Source organism: Platalea leucorodia, assembly GCF_965183815.1.
Source record: "Platalea leucorodia genome assembly, chromosome: 3".
Taxonomy (NCBI): domain Eukaryota; kingdom Metazoa; phylum Chordata; class Aves; order Pelecaniformes; family Threskiornithidae; genus Platalea; species Platalea leucorodia.
In genome coordinates, this window is record NC_138825.1 from 37376049 (window position 1) to 37399590 (window position 23542).

The 23542-nt window shown below is 36.9% G+C and overlaps 1 protein-coding gene across 10 annotated transcripts in view; it reads right to left on the reverse strand.

Annotated features, from left to right (window-relative positions):
* The window catches only part of BIRC6 (baculoviral IAP repeat containing 6), a 189764-nt gene that overhangs the window by 139850 nt on the left and 26372 nt on the right, over nucleotides 1-23542 (reverse strand). For all 10 annotated transcript variants that reach the window (XM_082307527.1, XM_082307526.1, XM_082307525.1 and 7 more), the window contains exons 9-13: nucleotides 22900-22958; nucleotides 20140-21534; nucleotides 10570-10719; nucleotides 5682-5907; nucleotides 1049-1209 (exon numbers count right to left, since the gene is read on the reverse strand). In XM_082307527.1, coding sequence (XP_082163653.1) covers nucleotides 1049-1209; nucleotides 5682-5907; nucleotides 10570-10719; nucleotides 20140-21534; nucleotides 22900-22958 — 1991 coding nt within the window. The remainder of the gene's footprint in view (nucleotides 1-1048; nucleotides 1210-5681; nucleotides 5908-10569; nucleotides 10720-20139; nucleotides 21535-22899; nucleotides 22959-23542) is intronic.

Consider the following 23542-nt stretch of genomic DNA (forward strand, 5'->3'; position numbering starts at 1 on the left):
ACAGCTCTGTTACCCTTGTTTAACTGGGGTGCTCTTACTTAGCATTTTAAAAAACAGAAAAGAAAAAAACCAAGCTTTTAAAATCATGCTTGCTGTTCTCTCCAACACATTTTATATCCAGCAGCCAATTTAATAATATTCGACAGCAAGATTTCTCTGAAATAGCAAGTTCCTAGAAGCTTTTCAAGAAGTGGTGGCTGGATAAAGATAACCACTTAATGCCTCAATAAAAGGAAGCGCTGCACGTAATACCTTCCATCCCTAGCAGACAGGGCAGCAGGACATGCAATGAACACTCTCACCACAGAAAATCCCAATGGAGGCACAAACTCTTCCACATCAAAGAAGTGACTTTTCAATTTATGCTACCCCCTCACAGGTTCCCTGAGAGCTAGTAAGATGCAGAGTCCAGCTAGGAGTCTTCCCAAGGCAAGAGCATTCATAACTTTGGTCTACCCTGTCAAAGCCGCAAGGAACAAAAGGTGAAATCATACTGCAGCTTGCATGCAGCTTAGTTAATGAGCCACATGATGAGAGAATTCACAAGGAAGACGGGTTTTATCTACTGTCATCAAAAAACGCCTTGCTATTTTCTCTTATGCATCCAAGAGGCACTGACAAATAATTTCTTTCTGTGACTTGGAATAATTTATTATAATTTTTTTAAATATCTCAAGAACTTAAAAGAACACCATTTATTTCATCAGTCAATCTCTAGGATGATTTACAACTGACAACGTATTCTTTTTAACGACTGTAGGATTCAAGCAGTACAGAATAATAATTCAGTTCAACCATTTTGAGCTATGCACTTTTATTTGTATAAAATTCAGGATTTTGAAACGGTTTACCCAATTTGCTTCCCCAATTTACATTCAAACATGATAAGTGAAAACAGACCATGATGCTGAGAAATAGCATAAAATGGAAATAAGTAAAACCAAACTATTTACACAATTTCAAACACTTCTTCTAATATACATCACAGAGAATAATGAGTTCGAGAAAAGAAATAATATTCTGAAAGATATCTTAAGTTCTTTCTTACCATTGACTTTCCCTAGGCCTGGAGCTTTATTTTTCAGTAAAGTCACTTGAATCTGGGGAATGTTTGTGATGTTTGAATTCAAAACAAATTTGAAGTCCACATGTCCAACCATACAGGCTTTTGGCAGAACCAGTTCAAAGACATGCTCATCCCAGCTGTTGCTGTCAGGAAAAAAAAGATGACAATGACCAAGTGTTAAGAGAAAATTCAGATCAAGTAGGCAGCATTACCCAGTGCATTCTCCATCTATGCACACTTTCTTCAACAAGAAGAAACTCTTATTTTGCATTAGTTGACATCCACATGAATTTCTGAAGTAAAAGTCTTTCAAGCTGAAGTTAACCACATTCATTTTGTGAAGAACACGTTAAAAGTCAATTGATAAGAGAGGGAGAATCAATGTTCAGATAAAAGCAGCAGTGAAAAGATTTCCTATTACCTTCATTACAGTACTGTTTCCAAGTTACTATAAATACCAGTTACTCATTTCTAGAAAAAAAGGAATGAGGGGGAAAAAAAAAATCACTAAAAAAGGATCTAGCGATCAGTGAAGTGTATGAAAGCATGATAGTAACTACCTTGCAATCTCTTAAGTTGGCCTTCTCCACTGCTAAGTGTTAAACAATGTCACTCTCCAGTGGTACAACAGCCACATCCAGGAGACTCAAAATACTAGTTTCAAATTATTTCTTAAGTACATTTGATAATTTACAGGATGAGAAGTGCTTCTTACCAGGTGCACACTCAGAAGCCTGCACTGTGCAAAATGGGTGCAGCTTTCTTTTAAATGACTCATACTTTCCTTTTGAAGCCAACTTTGGTTTACACCGAAAGTGTAAACTTGAGAAAATAAGTACCCCTCAATGATCAGTTCCATAGCTTGATACTAAGGTTTACAAAAAATAGTTCAACCCGAAGAGCAATTCAAATAAAACTAAAATCATGCGTCAATTGTCACATTTGTACACATTTTAAAAATAACTGTACTTCCTGATCTTCTCAATTTATCAGTAAATAATTTTTAAAGTGTAGTAACTTTGATAGCCTGTGATTATTTAATTGTATAACTCGGAACACTAAGAAACTGCATATACTGCTATAAATATTGGTTAGATGTTTTTCTAACATCTAAATTACAAAAAGGTTATTTAAATCAAATAATATGCTACACATCAAGTATTGTGCAGAAAACCATTTTAAAATAGATTAAGGATTGGTACTAATATATTTAATTCTTTGCATGTTTTACAGTAGTATCCCTGAAGGCCATATCTCCTTCAGGCAAGTACAATACACTTACAATGGATTCCAGGCATGCATAATGAAACAGCATGCCAACTTTCCAGAACAAGCAACACAGAAAAGCAGTGATTTTGGGAGGAAAGATGGACAGAAGCAAAAGATGGATAAAAGAGAGCTTGAGGTTATGATTTAAGAAGGACACTGAAGAATTTTCAGCCACCTGTACAAATAACTCAGGGAAATAAAGTATAATGAAAATTTATCCTACAACTCCAGGGGGAAACAACTCTGTTAGCAAATGTAACACTAAAAACTTAGAATCACTCATGCCTTTCCTCTGGCTTGGAGAATACGTAGCCCAGTGCAAAACAGGGAGAAGTTTGGGAGTGTTTTTTTATATTTGAGTATTCCTACAGGTGACAAGCAAAGCATGGACTGAATAAGACATTCAAAGGAGCAAGCCTTCTGAAAGACTAAGTAATATTTTGCTCATCCAGGTTAAGTTAAGATCTGGTACAAAACCCAGAAATGGAAAATAAACCAGTTTGTCTGCAGTACTCTTTTGTAGTCTGTATGTTGCATACGACGCATACTGCCATACCGAATTACAACTGTTATTTGTCTACTCCAGAAATCTATTTTTGACAGAATTCAGCAGCAGATGCCCCAAAGGAAGTTTTAAGTGTCTCTCAATAGGCATGTATGGAATAATGATCCTCCATGAAGGTCTCCCATTAATCCAACAGTGAAGAGATCTTCTTATACCTGTGGCAATGAACTTCACAATCTAATTCTGTGATGAGTGACAAACTCCCCTTTAAACAGTTTTTTAATTTCTCATAGCTCTGTTTAAGTGCATCCTCTTTATTAGTGTGTAAAGTTTCAAAGAAGCAAAAAAAAATTAATTTACTTCCTTATTATTTTCTCAATATTTTAGCATATCCATCCTAAATATCATTTTTCTCTGATAATCTAATGCAAGTTCTTTTAGCAGCTTTTCTCGCCTTTGAAACCCTTCTAAATATATAGCATCTCTTTAAAGAAGAATACACAATCAAGACTGTGTTCTAAATGCAAATATACCACCACTCTCACAAGTACAAAATATTTTCCAACACACTTCTTCATTCCTTTTCTGGAACACTTCATCAATGTTTTGATCTTCCACTACAACAGAACTTTGAGCTGCAGATGCATTTCCAGAGTTTAAACACTGGAAAGCACATCAGTACCTAGTTCTTCCTTCTTTCACATATTTTCAAATAGAATCATAGAATCATTAAGGCTGGAAAAGACCTCTGAGATCATCTTATGTCTGCATAAGATGAATACATAAAATACTTCCTACATAAATTTGAGAAAAAGCCAGGAAACTCAGATGTCACTATTTTATCAAAGCACATTAGGAATTCATGCACTTTTTTTAAAAGGGTTAACCCAGTTTAATATTTCAGTTAAATTACCACTGAAGGGGAAATACTGATATTTAGATAATTCACAAGGTAAACCAGACTTTGTTGTTTCTGTTCTCTTTGTTACACAGCCTTTTTAAAATAACAAGGCAGGACTGAAAGAGCATGAGTGTCATATAATGCCATTCCCTAAAATACAGGATTATCTCCTCCTATCTGTTTGAGAAACAAAAGAATTGCCATATCAAATTGCATTACTCATCCATCTAACCTTGTAATCCCACATCTTGACAGGAATCAGTATAAGACACTCAAAGAGAAGATAAAAGGAACCTCATATAGAGGACCAATAAAATAATCCAGAAATCAAAAAGTTTCTTCCCAGATAACTTTTAATTGAGAGCTAACATTGCTCTCAATCTTAAGATTGTATATTCTGCTCTATGAACAAAGGGACTGTAATTTAATCATTTTCATCTGAGTCATTTAGCAGCTGTCAAAGATTTCCAGTACTAAACCAAAACTTTTAACTTTACCTCTTTATGTTCCTGTTTTACTTTGCAGCAGGCATAATTCTTTTCTTCTAATAAAACACTATTCATAAGCTAATATTCCACCTATCACCTTCCAATTAACACCTGTTACCTTCACTGTTTGCTTCCTTGTCATATTGGTATATTGGTAGCTTTTTACTTTTCAGCTGTTGCTGGACATGCTGGATAATCAATAGTTTTAACTGGAAGTTATTTTGCTATGAACCACCTCCTTTCCACTTGTTACATACAGAATATTTTACTTAGACAAAGCAAAACCACAAGATAAATAAACGTTTTAAAGCCTATAATGCACTGCAAGTTTTTAACCGTAGCTTATGAACATTTAATTAAGGCAAGTTCAGCTCATGTTAGGTGTCAGCCCTGGAAACGCCTACAACTATTACCTTCCAGATCTGTTTTCCCACCGGGAATGCTTTATTATCACATGCTATCTTCCACTTATTTATACAACAAGCTTTCTTTCCCCACATATGATCTCTAGCTTCCCTAGCATCCTTTGGCTATTTCGTTGTTTCCACTGTATGGGTATTTAGATTCTACATTACTGTTCAAATCTTACACATCAGTGGGACAGATGTGAGACAGCCTGACCCAAAAGATCTTGTAGTGCCTTATTATGCACGTCCCTTAATAAAACACACAACACAATTTATATCTATATTTTGTTTCTCCAAGAATTTTTCAGAAAAACTACGTAAAGCTACTTCAGGCAGGTTTTAAGCAACTCTTCAAGGAGACTGCAACACTGCTGCTCTAGTCTTTAGGATCCCAGAGGAATTCCAAGTTCTCATGCCATGGATAAAAAACTATGAAGTACTACACATACCACGTCAGTGCAGTTCATTTCAATGAAAACATTGCCTAAATTTTAGCACAACGAGGGCTCTATACTGGCTTAAGTAAATGTCTCGCATATAAAGATTTAACTTGACATTAACAGACATAAATCCAGATTCTGTCTTCACATTTTAAAACAAATTACAATACAGTTTCATTTAGGACAACTAATTAGTCATACTGGCACCTGCAGCTTGCATTTTCTGATTAAAAATGTACTAAGAATGTGCGTATGCATAAGAAGGGTGAATCAGACTTTTACAGAAACAATTAAGAATATCTGTAATTCTGGTGAACATGCTTGTCTAATTACATAATGAAATGGCAACATTTGACAAACAAAAATACACAAATTCAAAACTTGACTTTTCAATTTGTTTCAACATCCACCAAAACAACTCCAGCTATCTCAAAGACCTACTATGCAAACTACCAAATAAGGATTATTATCTTTGAAAGTACACGTTCTTAAACTTGCACACTACTTAAAAACAATTTAATTGCATGAAATTTGTCATTATACCAGCTATACGAACTAGTTAAGCAATACACACATGATTCTTTTTGCACTGTTACCCTACCTACCTGTCTGTCTGTAGCTTCCAAGTTCGAGTATGCTGAGCTGCATCCCCATGGTGCTGCTGGTGCAAATGCTGAGGATGCCGCCTTTGCTGCTGCTCTTGCTGGACTTCTACCCAGCAGGGAGGGACAGTGGCTGAAAATCGTGGTGTCAAGGTCTCAAAACGGGTCAGTTCCACCAGGGATGTCAGTGTTTCAAGGGAGAATGGCTGGTCTACCAAAAGATCAACTCCTGAATAAATACAGAACATACATTAATTACTACACAAATATTTTTTCCAGAACATCCTATAAACAGTTTGAAATATATCCAAACTGCTATAGGTAAAATTAACTACACCTTATATGAAGTTTCTAAAAAGAACAAAACAAACAAACAAAACACAACCAAAAAAACACAAAAACAACAACAACACAAAAACCCAAACACAAGCAACCAAACAACCCTAGCCTTGAAGCCAGTATCCTTTGAAGATAGCTCATTTGCAATAAATTTTCTAAGTACTGAGAGCCCTGAGCATGCTGTCTGGGATTCAACCAGAAGCATCAGGAAAAAGTAATTAGCCAGCTATACTTTGATGAGGTAAAGCTGATTAAAACTTTTTTTTAATACCTCTATTGACTCAGATTAAAAAAAAAAAAAAAGAAATTGAAGTTTTATATTTCATGAAAACAGACATATGGAATTACTATGCAATTGTAACATTTTTTTCACTGTTTAAATTATTACTTTGGCACCTGCTTATCAATATAGACTTGTTTTATGGTAAATTACTAGAAGGTTTTGGAAGGCTCCCAACTTAGCTTAAAAGAGGAGTAAGGGAAAAACAAACATGCTTTATGTAATGCACTTAAAAGACACTGGGCCTAGACAAGTATTTGGTCTTGGCTTCATATTCAAGTCTTGTCCTGAGGAAACAAGGATATCAATTGAAGAAGTACTGAAAATTAAAATATCCCAGGGAGACAAACACCTAAATAAACATTACAAAGGAATTCTAAAAATAATCAGGTTTCCTCAGGGAAAAGAAAAAAAAAATAAATTGAAAACTTGAGGGAAAATAAGATATGCACAATTTCAATTTTCTTATATTTCTAGCATTTTCTTTTGAGAATGCGTTTTGGAGAAAATCTTTACTTGTAGAGAAATTACGGTTTTCAAAAGGAGGAAGTTTGCTATCTGACTACTACTGTCACCACCCCAGGGGTGAAAAAAAAAAATTAAATACACCAACACAAATACCATCCCCCCAGTGAAGTATGAACCTCGAGACTATCTTCCAAAACAAGCCAGGTTGAAACCAGAATAACAAGAAGATCACATCCTCCAGCTTGAGAGTAGAAAGACACATGCAATTCTTCCCCAAAAAGTGGAGAAGCTCAAGGTGAGACACCCAGAGTCAGGCAAAAAATTCACTCTCATCGCAACAACCATGATTTCTACTTTTCAATCTTGCAGGCAGGAAAATGCTGAAGAGATTAAAAATTAAAAATGCTTTAGAAATTTAATTTCAATAGTACAGCAAATACCTTCATTTTTTGTACTGCCAAATGTGAACCTCATCAGCTAGATGACATTGCAATGAGAAGTGAGATCATAGCTCAAACTGTGCAACAATTCTGTCTTTGAGTAGACTGGATTTTTTTCTGCTTCGTTCTCCCTCCCCCTCCAACAGATCAATTACAAATTCAGAGTATTCAGAGCAACCACATGTAATGTGGTATCAACCCCTAAAATTGAAAAATGAAGGACTTAACTTCCAGTGCTGTCAAGTATACTTGGCTTCTTTTGCAAAATTACATGATTTTTGTTACATTGTAATAGTGAGTTATGACAAGGTTAAGTTCTAATAGCAAACTTGAAAAAAGGTTTTAAACTGGTCAGGAAAACTAATATTCTTTTTCAATTTGCTTCTAAAAAAAGCATTATTTTAGATCACTTCACCACAAAAAACCCTGTGCTCGTTAAAAGGGAATAATAATTTTAACCTAATCTAAGATTTACAGCTCGGTAAGGTTAACATATTTCCTTCTAAAACAATACAATTTAAAATGTATCCAAGTTGTAAAAGCAGGCTAGAAAATAAAATTTAAGAAATGCATTCCAGAATGCCAACAACAGAGAAAAATAAACACACGAACAAAACCCACAATATATACGAACAATATATGGACAAAAGCTTGTGCTTGTGAATGAGAGATGTAGATCAAGACTTTGCTCAGTCAGATCTGCCTAGGAGCTCATTTCCCCAAACAGAAAGCTTTCTGTTGAGCTACGTCTCTGTCTGAAAAGCATGCCAAGACAAAAGTGGAAAAAAAACGTTTTTTCTGCTGTTTAGTACTTTGATTAAAAGAGAAGCAACACTGCTGTTATGCATGTTAGGGGCAATGTCTGATCATGATCCACACACATGCTGACAGCTTCATTACTTAGAAAATGTTTGCACAGCCCTAGCAATCATTTACATGTTATACGCTAAGGATCCAGTATTATTGACTTTAGTATCCTTAACCCAGATAGTTCAGACTAAGAGCTCTGCAACCACCATTTGGTTTCAACTCTTCCCCCCAGCCCCCTCAATTCAGCGCTGGCTTCATATGACTATTAAGCTTCTCTCACAGCTTTTAATGGCTCAGTTTGATGCCACAGCAAAACAGTACTCAATTTATCTGATCATTACTGTGTATCCAACAACCCACTGGAAACCACTACAGATCAAGATCAAGATCAAGCAATACTACACTCTGAATTATATGACTACTTAAAGGAGGACCTATAGCTTGTGGACAACCTACAGCTACTTTGAAGTCTATACATAAGTAAATCCCTTTATTGTTCCAATAAGCCATACTCAAGCCTATACTGAATGCTGGATGGGGAGGAGAAGAAGACAAAAAACAACAAAAAATATTTTCCCATTACAGTACTGGCAGAATTTAAACACTAATGATCATCAATTTGATTCATCAGGTTAGTCAAAGTTACCATCTGATTGGAAGTCACTTAAATCTGCTGATAAGCTACTGTACAGGGAATGCATCTATTGAAGCACATCTATGTCCTGGATATTCATATTCTCTTTATTGGTTTCTTTGCCATTAGCAAAAGAAGAAAGGTGCAGAAGAAAGCCACAGACTTCTTTCCCTCACGTATGTACAATGGTTTATTAGCTAGCAGTTTTCAAACTTCAGCAATGGCCCCTTTGGTGAAAAAGAGGAGGAGCAGGAGAAATTCAGTCCTCAAAGCAGAGAAGACAACAACTGCTGTACTGCTGCTTACAGATAATCTTATGACAAAAAGCATCTTTTCCTTCCCTCTTGTGGAGTAAAATCGGAGGTCATACAAACGCAGCACAACACAAAGTGTTACAAGGTTGGCAGCAAGCAGGGGTTTGGGGAGAAAGACAGCAAGTAGCCTGTTGACAACAAAGATGCCATGATCCAAAATGGTCCCTGTACTGCTACTCAGTCCTCTCCCAGCTTTTTTTGTCCTCTGCAGCTGCAGGCAAAGATACCCCTCATTACACACAGGCACACACAAAATTAACATCACTTCTCTGAAATAGTCATAGCTACATGAATGGTTTATTTCCATTGTATCATTGCTTTATCTTTGTGCTTTGTATTATCTATTCTTCTATTTTATATTCTAGGTCATCTATTCCCAGTATATCCCTATTTCTGTCCCAACATATGTGACCAAAACCTCCAAACTCCAACCCAACTGAAATAATTATGCTTCCTGTCTCTAGCTTCAACAATTGCAGGTTAAAGCAAAATGAAAAACATAATAGTTTTACAGCTCTTTCATAAACAATTCCCTTTAAAACTCAAAGCAAGACTATATATATACACACTTCAAAAACCTCAGCATGACTCAAATCTACCTCAGGCTTAACTAGCAAAATTAGATTTGTTGTTAAGTTTCAGTAGCAAGTTATCTACACTAAAGCATCTTTGATGAGGGCTGAGAAAAGATCAAGAGGCCCACAGAGGTGCTCCCATAACCTGCATACTCACTGTTCTCCCTTACAAGCGGGAGGAACCACTCACATCTTTCCTCTTCTACCTGACTACAAAAGGAACAACCCTCTCGCCCAACTCCTTATTTTACCTAAGTGGGCCAGGACACTACAAAAGGCAGCAGACTGGTGGCAGGACTGGTATAAGAGAACTGTAGTAAATATAAGACCTAAATATGATGTTTAGGGTAAAAATAGAATTTGGACAATTAGAAACAATTATTTCTTGCTGTCCCATGGCAGACAACTTTTCCAGGAAGGAAACTAGTAGGTAAATGACAGCAGAATTTGGGCATAGCTCAACCCAGACAAACTGCTAAAAACAAAAATCCAAGAGTTCACAATGTAAGCTTAATCTATCAACAACAACTGCACTGCTTGAAGTATAGAGAGCATCAATTTCACTGTGTGCAACAATACCTGTTGAATACATGTTTTGTACAGTTTTATTAAGTAGAGCTGTACAGCTTCCGCATGAAACTTTTAAGGCAATTTTACATAATGAACATATGACTTTAATTCCAAATAAAGAGCTCAAGCCTATTTAAACTATGAGGGAAGCTCAGTGCCTGCACAATTACCTGTTTTTCCCTGTCTACCACACTTAAAATAACATGTAGAGATTGGAAAAACCATTAGTTATACAAAAGTTTTGTTTGGTTTTTTTTTTTTTTTAGATCTGGAACTGCTAAAGTGTTATGCTTGTAGAATAACCGGTGATAGACATACAGTAACTACAGAACTTCGATTTCAGACAGCAAAAAGGTATAAAGCAGCATGCTATTAAATAACTCAAAATCATCTTAATATGCAACTTCCAAAAATTACAAAAGCATTTTTACTTACGATACATTTAAACATGTGCTATTTACCTGTAATGCCTGGACTAGAAGGGTTAGATAAGGGCTTGGTGCCTTCTGATGACTGTTCTACACTTTTGGAAAGGGATCCATCTACAAGTATATCAGCTTCATCTATGTCATCGCAGGTTCCTCCAATCTGAAGGAAATGAAGTTCTCCGCCTAAAACCACCACAGACAACAAAAGAAGCAAGTTTAGACAGGCATACAGCTACACTCAACTCACAAGACAGGCTTGCTTTTGAAGTGCTACACAATTGTGACAGTAATTATGCAGGACCTGAAACCAGTATGATTATACAGGAATACTCATTTCACTTTACTACTACAATTCTTTTTCAGGGGAAAATGCAAAACAGAAGTACAAAAATACTGACTCCAACTGTGAATGGCATCAAATGAAAAAAAATATTAGGGGGGACAGGGGTTAAAAGGTAATTAACTAAGGAAATCTCAATAAAAACCCAAAATCATAACCATTATGACACTTTCCATAATCCAAATCACACTTTAAACAGAAAACATTACATCACGTCAACTGAAGGCCTACACTACCTCATTTCTACAGGCTGCATAAATTTCCTTTTAAAGTTCAATATTTGAGAATTGAAAAACCACTTCCCCACCGAACTCCCCTAACTAAAGGGCTCTTCACATTATTTCAAGCCTGGAATTACAACATTTATCAGGTCAACAGTCAAAACAGCAAGTCCAAAATTTTCAATGGACACAATGTTTTAATGGAAGCTTGAAATCATTCAAAGAAGTTGCCCATTACTCACCACTACAGATATACATAGATGAATTCTGTCATTTACAGAGAAGTCATCAAGAAGGAATGCTCAATTTTACATAAGGTTGAGGGGAGGGGAAGGGCTGTTAACAGTTTCAGAAGTTACAAAAATCCTGATCAGTAGGATTTAAATACAGAGGAAAATCCTAGGGTAGGCCTTCCATAAGTTTTTCTGAAAATTGATTACAGACTGTCCTTCAGCATCTAACTAATGTTACGACAAATGCTGTTATGCAAATTATCCAGCTAATCTGAAACAAACAAACTTGAGATAATATACGCAATAAAAGCTCAAGATAAAAGCATAATCAGCAGGTACATGTTCTGCACTGTGAGGGGTGAGGGGAGTAGAACAGAGAGTGACAGAGAGGCAGAGCGAGGCAGAGAGCAAGCATGTGAGAAGCACAGAGAGAACTGGTATAGGTTTTTTTCTGGATCTCAATAAGAAAGACCAGACAATAAATGGCTTAATAGAACAGCTGTTTTAACAAGACAGAATAAAAAGAGGAAAATAATAGCTCAAATGATCAGAAAGGAAGAACCTGTCCATGGACAGGATCTGTGCAGTGTGCTGTGGGAAAATGCACCCGGGGTCTGGGTGATGCTGCGTGGAAGCAGGGCTCCCAGCATGTGAGGGGATGTCAGATTTTCTCACTATCTATATTTCTCTTTCTATTCTATCTTATTAAAACACCTATTTCATTAAGCCATTTGCTGGTGGAGCCTTTCTTATTGAGATCCAGTAAGAAGCCTGCACCGCCACTCTTTCAGCCGCAACCCACCCCACCCCTGCTGCAGAATAGTACATCCCAAGAGTGGAGGGGAAAAAAAAAATAGTTGTAGCAAGTAACACTTAGAACGAGTTTCCTTGAAATTAAACAGCTCACAAATGAGCAATTTTCCTCAAACAAAGAGAATTAAGGACACATTAGAAAACACAGACCTTGACAGTTTCATTTGGTAATAAGCCAAACCTCAGTTTGTCTCCCGTTCTGTTTGCTGCTCAAAGATCAATGATCAGAACGATCTCAACGATCAAAACCAGATAATCTCCTATCCTGGAAATAAAGTACACCCTCATGCAATGAAAGTTCAACATACTGACTTGCACCATCTGCCAGTTTTACGGCTCACAGCAGGAGAAACGCTGAAGAACTTGAGAAAGTCGTGGGTTTTTCTAAAGGAAAGTTATGCCAAGGTCTTACTTATTCTGTGGATGGTTGGGTACAGTTTGGTTTTAAAGCAACAAAACCTTGGTTCTCAAACCAAATTTCTGAGCTTCTGTCACTAATTAACAGCAGCAAAAAACATCTTTACCATTTTACCATACCACAAGAGGAAGAGTCAGAATCCCTGCATTCCTGAAAGACTCCAGCACTTTCCCAAGCAAAATTCTGTGCTAAACTTGAGATATCTCACTTCCTCATATTTGTTTTTAAAAAGCTTTTGTAAAGAAGTTTAGAATGAACTTCAGTTACACAGTATTAACCTATAAAATTATTAGTGCTTATGCACGCTTTCCAAAACCTTTCTGGTGGCTTTGCTTCTGTATCACGAAGGAGGCATTTGCTCTCATAGAGCATTCAAAGATGACCTGACGATGCATGCTTCATTATTTGTTTCAAAAATACCATGGTTCCTACAGTCAAGTGCCAGGAAAAAAGGCTGTGCAAAAGTCAATGCCGCTTTTTTTTTTTTTTTTTTATTGGGGTTGCTACTGGCTCATGGTATGTATTACTAGGCTGAAACAGTGACTCATCTGGTGTCTTCTCGTTCTAGCCAGGTAGCAAATGTCATAAGCAGTAGCTTATCTGAAGACTTTGCTGCTTGCATCACTTTGACGGAGGCGATAAATGCTTCTGTTGCATTACCAAGAAGATATGAAAGCTGACACTGACTTACTCAGTGATCACAAAGGAGAATAATTGTAAACGGGCATCATTATACATCCCGAAAATAACAGGTAACACATTCAAAACGTTGTTAATTTAATTCTGAATTGTATTTTAAAATCTGTAATTTGCTTGGACTCAAGAACCTGGTGGGTTATACAAACAGAAGATAAGAATCATAAATCCATCCAAATAAATCACAAGCTTCCTTCTGGCAAAACAGTTATCGGTTCCAGGAAAGCAGCATTGGCACAAGTCAGAGAACATGTCAGAGACTAGGCCACTGCAGTCAAAGGCAATCTGGTGAAATGTTCGGTATCCTGAATGTATCCTGCACTCCAGCAGGAGTCTGGAAGAGTGACACAATTGTCAATAGCAAATCACAACACAAGGACATAGTTGAACAATACCCGAATAGTTAAAGGAATTAAGACAAAACCATACCACAGGAAACTATCCACTAAACAACTTAGAGTCCTCCTTGTCTCACCACTGGGCTGTAGAGAAAGGGTTAGCTCTAAACATACTAGTTCTGAACACTTGAAAAATGTCCTCCAGAAAGCTTCGCCAAAACCTCATTCCAACAGAATTTACACTATTCTTGGAGATTTCAGCTGTAAAATTCCATCCCGGCTTATGAAAAAATAGAATGCAATTGAATAGGGACGAGTGAAAGTTACTATGCCTAGCAAGAAATAATTAAATGCACTATTATGGGATGAAGAAAAATCAGCTAGCCAGCAGTTCTGTAAAAGAGGCTCTTGTGAGTCAGAAGATAAACCTGATTCAATTTCCTGCTCAAAAGTGCAAACATCCTACTATGTATACACACACATGGTACGTACAGCCTGCAGAGCTGCTAAGGAATTCTTCTGTTCCATTCAAAGACATCTGTAGGATTACTGTGCCTGGTTTGGGGTATCTCATCAAGAAACATGTGGACTAACTTGAGCAGGTCTTTTGGGAGGGAAGAGTAAGGTTTGTTTTTTTTTTTTTCTTTCAAAGCCCCTGAGGAATGTTTGAAAAGATTGGAGATATTCAGCTTAAGAAAATAAATGGTTGGAGGAGGACAGTACCTAAATGAACTCTGTCTTCCCCTCCTTTTTTGAAGCAATCTCTTTGCCATGTTCATAAAGGAAAGCACAACAGTAACGACTCCAATCAGCAAAGATGATACAGGCTAAATGCTAGGGGAAAAAAATCATTATCATCAAGGACAGCATGCAGTAGAAGAAATTTCATGAGTAGACTATTAAATCTCCATGTTGAAGATCTTCAAAAACAGGCTGATCAGTACTCTGCTTCTGAATGGGAAGGTGTAATTGATCCTGACTTGAAGATGATCTCTTAGCATCACTTCCAACACTAATTCTTATGTGGAAAAAACTCAGCCTCTCCCCAATCCTATTAGATCCCATTGCCTATGAAGGCAGAAAACTGAAAACACTAAATTGATTCCTGAACTTCAAATACACCAGTACGCAAGGCTGACAAAGCCTAATGACATGGAAGAGACAAATAAGATATCCAAACAAAAACAGAAAAAAGCTACAGAGAGTAATTAATACACTATATACCACTCAAGAGCAAGAAGGTACAAGATTTGGGGGAATCAATCCTCAAATGTATGAAAGTGCCATCCAGTTCTGCCAGGCTTGCCCCAAGAAATATTAGCATAGACAACTCACTTTGGACATACCAAGCTCCAGTCTGAACAAACACTTTCTCCAACAAAGGGGAGTGACTAGAAAAACTCTTGTTACACTGTAACGCTACAGGCAAGAATTTAGGAGAATTATGTATATAGAAAAGAACATTAAAAAAAGAATAATCCCCAAACAGACACCTAAAGAATAAAGTGGTTATAAATGAAAGTGTAAAACAGTAAGATACAAATGTACATGATGGGTTACATTCAGTGTTTGTGGTCTGCTTTTACAGCTTCCAACTCTGACTAATTCAGAGACAGACAATACCCAAAAGAACTGATCCAACGTGATCTAGGATTTGCTATGTGGGAGAAGCTGACTATGGAACTTCAGTTGGAGCTGGGTCTTTTTGTCTGTCGGCTCTGAAGCAATATAGGCAGAAAAGAGAACTGCTAAAACGAAAAAGCACTAGAGTTCTTCTTTCTTGAAGAAAAACTTCCTTTTTCCCCCCTGCTTTTTCCCAAACTACTTCCAAATATTAATTAAACTGAAAATATAACTAAATGAATTTAGGCAACTACTGAAGAACCACTTCTTAAAAATCAAACTGTCTTTCTGTTGAGAGATTTTTTGCTAGATGTAATGCAAAGACAAGTACCAGCATTTGCAACAGGACTCAACAGAGAAACAATTTACTGTAAAACCTTCGCTCACCACAGACATTCAAAAACTAGATTTGTGAAAGAAATAGATTGCAAATTTTAGGTGAGCACAATCCAGGACTGCTTCACTCACCAGAAGGAACTAAAGCACTCAAACCGATCATACACATTTTTGACATCTGCTGAATCAGACAGTCTGGCAGGAAAGCACCTGCTTCCCCACAACACCCTGAACATTTCCACTTCTTGTAGCATGTTTGAAATGCCACCCCACTTTCCTACTCAATAATATTTCTTCAGAGAGCTTCAGACACTGAAGTTTGTAACTTGACAAGGGGGAACATCAGTAGCGGTCAAAGACAGAAAACTGACAGTTCTTAATGATCTTTTTAAAAATACTCCCAGAAACACAAGCATGCACAATTTTCAAAACTGACAAAACAAAACACAAGCAGAGATTTGCACCTTTATGTCAGATAAAAAAGGAACGTTTCAGATATTTCCACCTCATTCCATAATCTAAAGCAAAGTTCAACAAAATGGCCTGAACGGCAAACACAGCTAAGCAGCTAAAGTAAGGAAACAATCCAAAACAAACCCAACAAAAAAGAAGAATGTATACTGTGGACTGTTTTCTTAAGTAATTTTTGGTAGGACTGTAATTTAACAAAAGCAATATAATTAGATGAAAACTGAGATATAAAGGAGGCAGTGACCAATGTAGCTCTGGAAATTTACGCATCCAATACAAACTATATCTGATCCTCTTAAACACCAGATAATTGGCTTCAAATATCATCAAAAGACCACCCTACAGCTGTAACCCTATTCAGAAACAATACCTGTCAGCCTACTGCATAGTTTTATAATAAAGAATTCACTTTTTTTCGATGCTACAAAAGCAGAATTTAAGCTGTTTTGTATTAACAATACAAGACTAAATGTTTAAAAACCTCATATTATAACACACAAAGTACTACTAAAAGGGATATTAACTATAGTCTACCTTGGCCAAGGGGAAGAGGAGAAAGCAAAATACAAAGATATTAAAGTCCACTATGTTTGCCTAGCAGAACTGAAACCAAAAATAATTCAGTCTCTTCTCCCAAGTACCAAGCGATAGGACAAGAGGAAATGGCTTCAAGCCGTGCCAGGGGAGGTTTAGATTGGATATTCAGAAAAATTTCTTCACCGAAAGGGTAGTCAGGCACTGGAACAGGCTGCCCAGGGAAGTGGTTGAATCCCTGGAGGTATTTAAAAGACGGGTAAATGTGGTGCTTAGGGACATGGTTTAGTTGTGGACTTGGCAGTGCTAGGTTAACGGTTTGACTTGATGATCTTAAGGGTCTTTTTCAACCTAAACGATTCTATGATTCTAACATGCTTGCACACTTCCCCCCAGAGGTCAACTCCAGGTAATCCCTGCAGAAACAGAGAAGCACCTGAAGCTGACACCAAGAGGTAACATTTCAAAGCGGGATAAGGATAATTATTCCCAACTCACAAAGATGGATGATGTCAAATGCGGGTCTAAAACATCTTTACATAAAATGACTCAAAACCTGAAACATCTATTGACATAGAGGTTTCTTTTCAGTTATATCTTAAAGGCAGCTATGGGAAAAATTACGTGATCTACCAATGAAAATAATATGTCCACAAGCAGGAGCAGCAGGGGAAAAAAAAAAAAAAAAAAAAAGGCTATTGCACATCCAAAATTTTCAGACGTTGAAGTACCTCTTTGCCTACTCCCACCATCCAAGCAAGTAAACAGGAAAGAACATACTGCTCAGCTTATATTCTTGAATAGTTTCCCAACAACACCCAAGCATTTCCAGTGCATGTAGGTTCCAAATCTTCTACTTAACATTTTCACTTATGTCTTTGCACTAGAAGCTACTTGCTAGAAGGATTAACATTGAATACATCAGTGAATATAGTTATTCTACTTTCAACACGTATGTTCCTAACACTGTCAGACTGCAGGCACCATCCCATATGGGGCAGTAAATATAGAGGAGCAAAGACCTCAAAGTGATTTTCAAAGAAGCCTAAGAAAACTGCATTTAAGAAAAAATAACAATTAAAAAAAAAAAATTCAGCCACCTAGCAGACAAGCAAGCAATTTTACCTTTACCCACTTAGAGCAGAAAGATTAAAGGATGATTATGATTCAGCACAACAAAAATTATGCAAAACCTGTTCCTTACATCAAGTCATTCAAACATACAATAAGATAGAGGATTAAAAAAGTTATATCAATAGTTGAGCTTTTTTATTTGCGCTTTCTTGTAATATTCCTGAATTTTATGTAGTAGTTATTTATAAACATTTAAGATCAAGTCATTCTTTACAAAGCTTCTTATTTTGGCATAAACGTTAGGACTCTGAGGCTTCAGACGTATGTAGTATCAGACCCCGAAATCCAGACTTCTAATGGACATTGGTCCCTAAATATTTATGATGGCTTTGGACTTAGTTTCTCAAAAGTGAGAAAAATTATACCAGGAGAAGTGACTGAAATGTTAAAAAAGGAATAGAAATTGAAAGCTTCTACAGACATTTAAGCAATGAATAATGAATTCTGAAGTTCATTCTAATTTGGTTGCAGAGCAGAAAATCAAGTTCCAAATAGAGGTGCAGTGGGTGGACAGAGGTGCAGTGGGTGTAAATGAAAAATAAGAACAATCAGTGGATAAAAAAAGGAAGAGCTATCAAAGTACCATATTCAAAAGAGGAAACATCCTGGCAGAGGGATACCTGTGGCACAGAGGACTACAGAAGAAAAAATCCAAACTCTCCGTCATCTTAAAGGCAGCAAGAACAAAAGAAGTTACAGCAAAGCTATTTATAAATTACTAGATGGATATTATAACACACTCAGAGAGGAAAACATACAGAGATATTTACTGAAAAAGCAGAATGATGTGCTTGTCTATTAGGAGGAAGATGAAGTATTCTCCAGTCAGTTATAGAAGTGGTGGTTATCTAGGCAGAAGAGACAAATACTCCTACATACTCAGAATAAATGCTCCCAACTCATCTGACCTGCATACCTTACACTCAAGGTGCCAAGACAGGTTTAGCTAATACCAAATGCTACAAGAATATAATTAACATACACGCTAACACTGGATGGGAAAGTACCGTGCACAGTAACAATAAGCCCTTTAACTTTTATCATGAATCTTAAAACACAAGAAAGACAGAATAGATTCGATGTAAGAAAAAAATGAATAGTAGTACAATTCTGTAGAAAAAAACCTTAGCAAGGTTTGGGTTTTTTCACATGAGATTGCAGTTTGATCAGCAAAGTATAGGTAAAAACATTATGACATGGATATGATATACTAACAGTTTTCAAAAGCAATTAACCTTTCAGTTAGAGTTCCGTTTTAACTAGGAAAAAGCGTGCATTATTAAATAAAGCTAAAACAGCTTAATAGACATTTCTTCAAAAGCAATTACCAACAGAGAATAAATTAGTAAATATAAATGTCTCCATTGGGAATCTGCAAACATCAATACTGCTTGCTACCATGTGTTTTTTCATCCATGCTAAAAAAGCCAATCTAAAATCTCCACTGCTAAAACTCTTGGTAGGTTAAGTGATAAACCCTTAACAGACATGAGATTTTTTACTATAAGCGTGACTTTATCTGTTGGAAATAACAGGTAAATCTGATCTGAGTTTAACAACCACTCATAGGAAGACTGCATAATCAACATGACACCACCACAAAAGGAGGGAATCTGTCAATTTAAATTCATCCAGTAGAGTTAAAGTTCAACATGATATTGGTGGGAGTTCATTCAAAATGTGTGAACCATCCCATCAGCTTAGGCCCTCTGAGAGGCTAAGCGTTTCCACCAGAGCTGCATTCAAGTGCAGGAGAACTAAATGAGACATTGGTGCACAGAGGAACTCAGCTGGATGACAGCCAGAGCTGTTTCCACTGCCCCAGTGTGACACAGGGAAGCAGGGAGGTGTGTGGTGGTTTACGGACTTCTATGAAGTAGCAGTTGCCTGGACTTGAGTTACACTTCCATTCTACCTGCCCCCTTCCCCCGAAATATCTTGTGTTCATTTTGAAAAAGATTTCTCATGCTCAAGAAAGTGTAATCCCAATTGCAAAAGGCTGAAGCAGAACCAGCAGCCCTATCTGAAATAAGATACAACTGATCACTGGAATAGGGTATAAAAGTGCTATCTTCTCTACCCTCTTGAATATCGCCAGTTACAGACAGGAGACATTTTTCTGAAATGTGGATCTCTAGCACAGAAATAATTACATACAAGAATTATCTTTATTTGTTTTGGGTTCAAGAAAATCTGTGCCTCTACAAGACCAAATTTACCAGTACACTGGACATACCCAAGAGTTATTCCCATTTTAGAGATTAAAATCTACATTTAAGGTGAGGGATTGATTAGAGTCCATGCTCCCTAGAACAGAATTAAACTGTACATAAATTCAGTGGAATTTGCCTATTACTATTTTGAATCTTAGATTCACACATTCTATAATATAATCCAAATACAGTCAAATCAAGCATTAAAAAAATTTTTTAAAGAAAAGTCTTACCTTTGGTGCATGCACATAATCTGTCTGTGCCCGAACAGTATATCACAGAGACAAACATATCTGGTTCCTCAGTGCCCTCTTTTTTAGGTGGCTCCACTTTGGCCAGAATTTCAAAGTTCGAAAGATCTAGTATTTTTACATATCCTCCCTGAGTAGTTATTACCAGGTGCCCAAGAGTAGAGATCTCAGATCTTCTCTCTCTCCCACTGCCATTTTTAGAAGTTAATTGTATTTCCTCTACAGGCTCCTCACAGTCATCCTCTCGATTATCCAATATATCTGGTGGGAGCAAAATCATTGAGGTAATTGTGTCTTGGGGGTCTTTGATATGCTGGATTTTTACCGGTTCCTCCTCTAGAGTAACTATTCTAGTGGCATAATTCATTTTATAAAGCACTAGGTATCCACCGCTAACACTTCTCTGTTCAGGTTGAATTATTAAAGGAGTTGGTACATCTGCTGGTGACTCATGTTGGATTACATCAATACTCGTGCCATTTACTACAGCAAGACTTGATTCTAGTTCCCCCTTCCTTCTATTACATAGTGCCGAGTTTAATTTATTTAAATTATTCAAGGCCTCTACTTGATTTATTGCACTCAGAGATTCGACAGGACAAGTCCGCAGTCCTACTAACAAATGAACTCCATCTGCACAAGGAGTGATTGAATCTACACACAGGTTCTCCTCCTCTGCAAACTTTGGCAGACGCAGGCACTGAACCAAAGTCCCAGGCTTGGGAACCATAGAGCTCCACTTGTCCGAGTCCGGAGAAGTTAGGTTGGCTGCAGCATCTGCAAACTGCTGAATGTAAGTCACAGGGGGATCCTGTAACAGCAACTGTTCCTGACTGTCCAGCTCCATTTCAATGATCTGTGGAACTGTGAAACCATCATCATGTATACTTTTACTCATAATATTGTTCATCTGTGAAAAGAGTTTTCCTGCTTTTTCATCAGACTCCTTAATGCTGTATAGCAGCAATACAGGTAAAGTCCTCCTTACCAGAGGGGAATTCAGTTCTGAATTAGTGCAGGATTCATTGTCAGTTGAGCCCTGTTCCGAGACACTCTCACCTCGAGTCCTACTTAAGCCATCCAGTGACCGCTGAGAGTTACTGCTAACAGGAGAGGTAGCAGGTGATTTGTATGTTAATAGACCTCCAGCTAATAAACAAGGAAAAGGAATGTTGTGTTGTTCTAGATGTTTTTCCTTCATCTTTTCACTCTTACAGTTGGCCAAACAGGGATTTGCCCCAAGTTCTTCTAGATCCTTAACCGTATCTTCCAGAACATTTGCAACAATTTCCCACTGAAGTTTTTCAGGTTGCTGAAGAATGCTGAGAGCTGTTATATCAAGGCTGACTTCCATAGTTTCTTTTTGTGATGTATGCCCTTGAAAACAAAAACATTTAACATAATATGTGTTCAAAAAAAGGAATCATACTGCATATATTACGGACTTATCCTCATAATTAAGCAAAAGTCACTGCTCTACAGTTTCAACATGTTAAAACATTCCATATGTTCAAGATTTGATAGTCAAGAAACAATAAAAGAGGCCCAGAAACATTTCTTCCACATAGACTAATGGTTCTCCTAATTTTATCAACAAGAGTGAAAGTAAAGAGAACAGGACATTAGCCTTTGTAACAAGTCTCCCCATAAAAAGCATTATCTTTCTACTAATTATTCTACTTAGGCTAGACCACCATACTGCAATCCAACTAATCTAATCAACTCAATTCATGTTCTGCCATATATTATTCCCCTTCCTTCCTAGACAATCCACTACCATCAAAAACTTGCAATTCTGCAGATTCATTCTCCAATCTTAGTTGAAAAACATGTCATTTTACTCTCAAACTTGACACTTCCCAGCATGTAACAGACCACCTAATAGAAAGAACTCCAAGCTATTATAAAACAAAACCCAGTAAAAACTTAAGGGAGAGAGCCTGCTCAACTTAAACTGTACTGCAAGAATAACAATGAATCAGAAGAGTTCAACTAAGTAATGAAGAGATTTAAAAGATTACAAAGGACACTGTACGAACTCAGATTAAGAGGTGACTTCAGCATAAATGACAGAGCACCATTTTTGCTAATACTTTTGTTGAAAAAAATCCTTTTTACATGTCAGGTCTATTTCCTTTTGTGTATGCACGTGCACATGTTCTTTTTTTTTTTTTCCATTTGCTGATCCTCGCTCAAAGATGTAAACCGGATTATGGAAAAAAAGCATGTAACCCTCCCTCCCATCAAAATTTCTGATTCAACCTCTAAGAAAATAACACAAGAACACCATGCATAGCGCTACTCTGCTTCCATAGGAAATCTTTATTCAGGAAGAGAAACACTCTCCCACAGTGCATACCCACAGGGAAACAATCAAGATACAGGAACTCTCTCTGGCAATCCCCTGCATTTAAAGGGTTTTGTACAGCTGTAATTTGTTCCCGTTCTAAGTAAGTTCTTTTAACTTGGTTTGTGTGTTTTAGTGACAGGAAGATAAGCAATGCTTGTTGTCAAATAAGACATTTATTAACCAACAAAGTAGGGTTTTTCTTTTCTCCTGTATGTAATCTCTCCACCACACAAACAGTGACTTAAATATTTGCATTGCTTTCAAGGTCAATCTTTTTCCATTTTTCTAGTACAGTGAATATAATATCATTGGTTTTGACGGGTTTTTTTAAAAAGCCTGAGAAGAACAATTTCCCTCCTGACCTCTAAATGCATGGATCAGACATAACCTACCTGTCACAGATTCCGATCTGGAATGCTCTTCACTGTCTGAATCCTCCAGTAGGTCATCACTGAAAAAAGATAATGCATGAATGACACCATGTACACTTTAGCTGCATTCTTATTTTTAATTAAATTTTTAAAAATTAGTAAAAAATACGATGTGTATTATAACCTGGCATTTCTTTTAGTCAGCATTGTACATCCATTGATGAGTTGGTCACAGACTCTAACAATATAAGGATTTTTTTTCCTCCATCATCAAACCAGCAGACCAGCTTTCCGTTTGCCTCATTCTACCATTGTATTCAGACATAAACGGAATTAAAATGAAAGCCAGGTCTCAGGAATCTTTCCAAGAAAAACAAAACCAACCAAACAAAACTGCTAAAAACTGATGACACCTTCAAAGCTCCTCAAAATAGTCCGAAACGTGGAGCTGCCAGACTGGTCGTAATTCTACCAAGGAAATTTTGCAGCTCGTACAGAAAGGGTGTATGAACAGTGTGCTGCTTTTAAAACCAGATGAATCATTTTTTCATAAAAGCAGATTCTGTTCAAGATACCTCTTCAAGAGAAATAGGTCCTTCAGTATTTCTAAGAATATATGAAGATTTTACGCATCTGGCTTTTCCAATGTAAGAACCAATCTCCT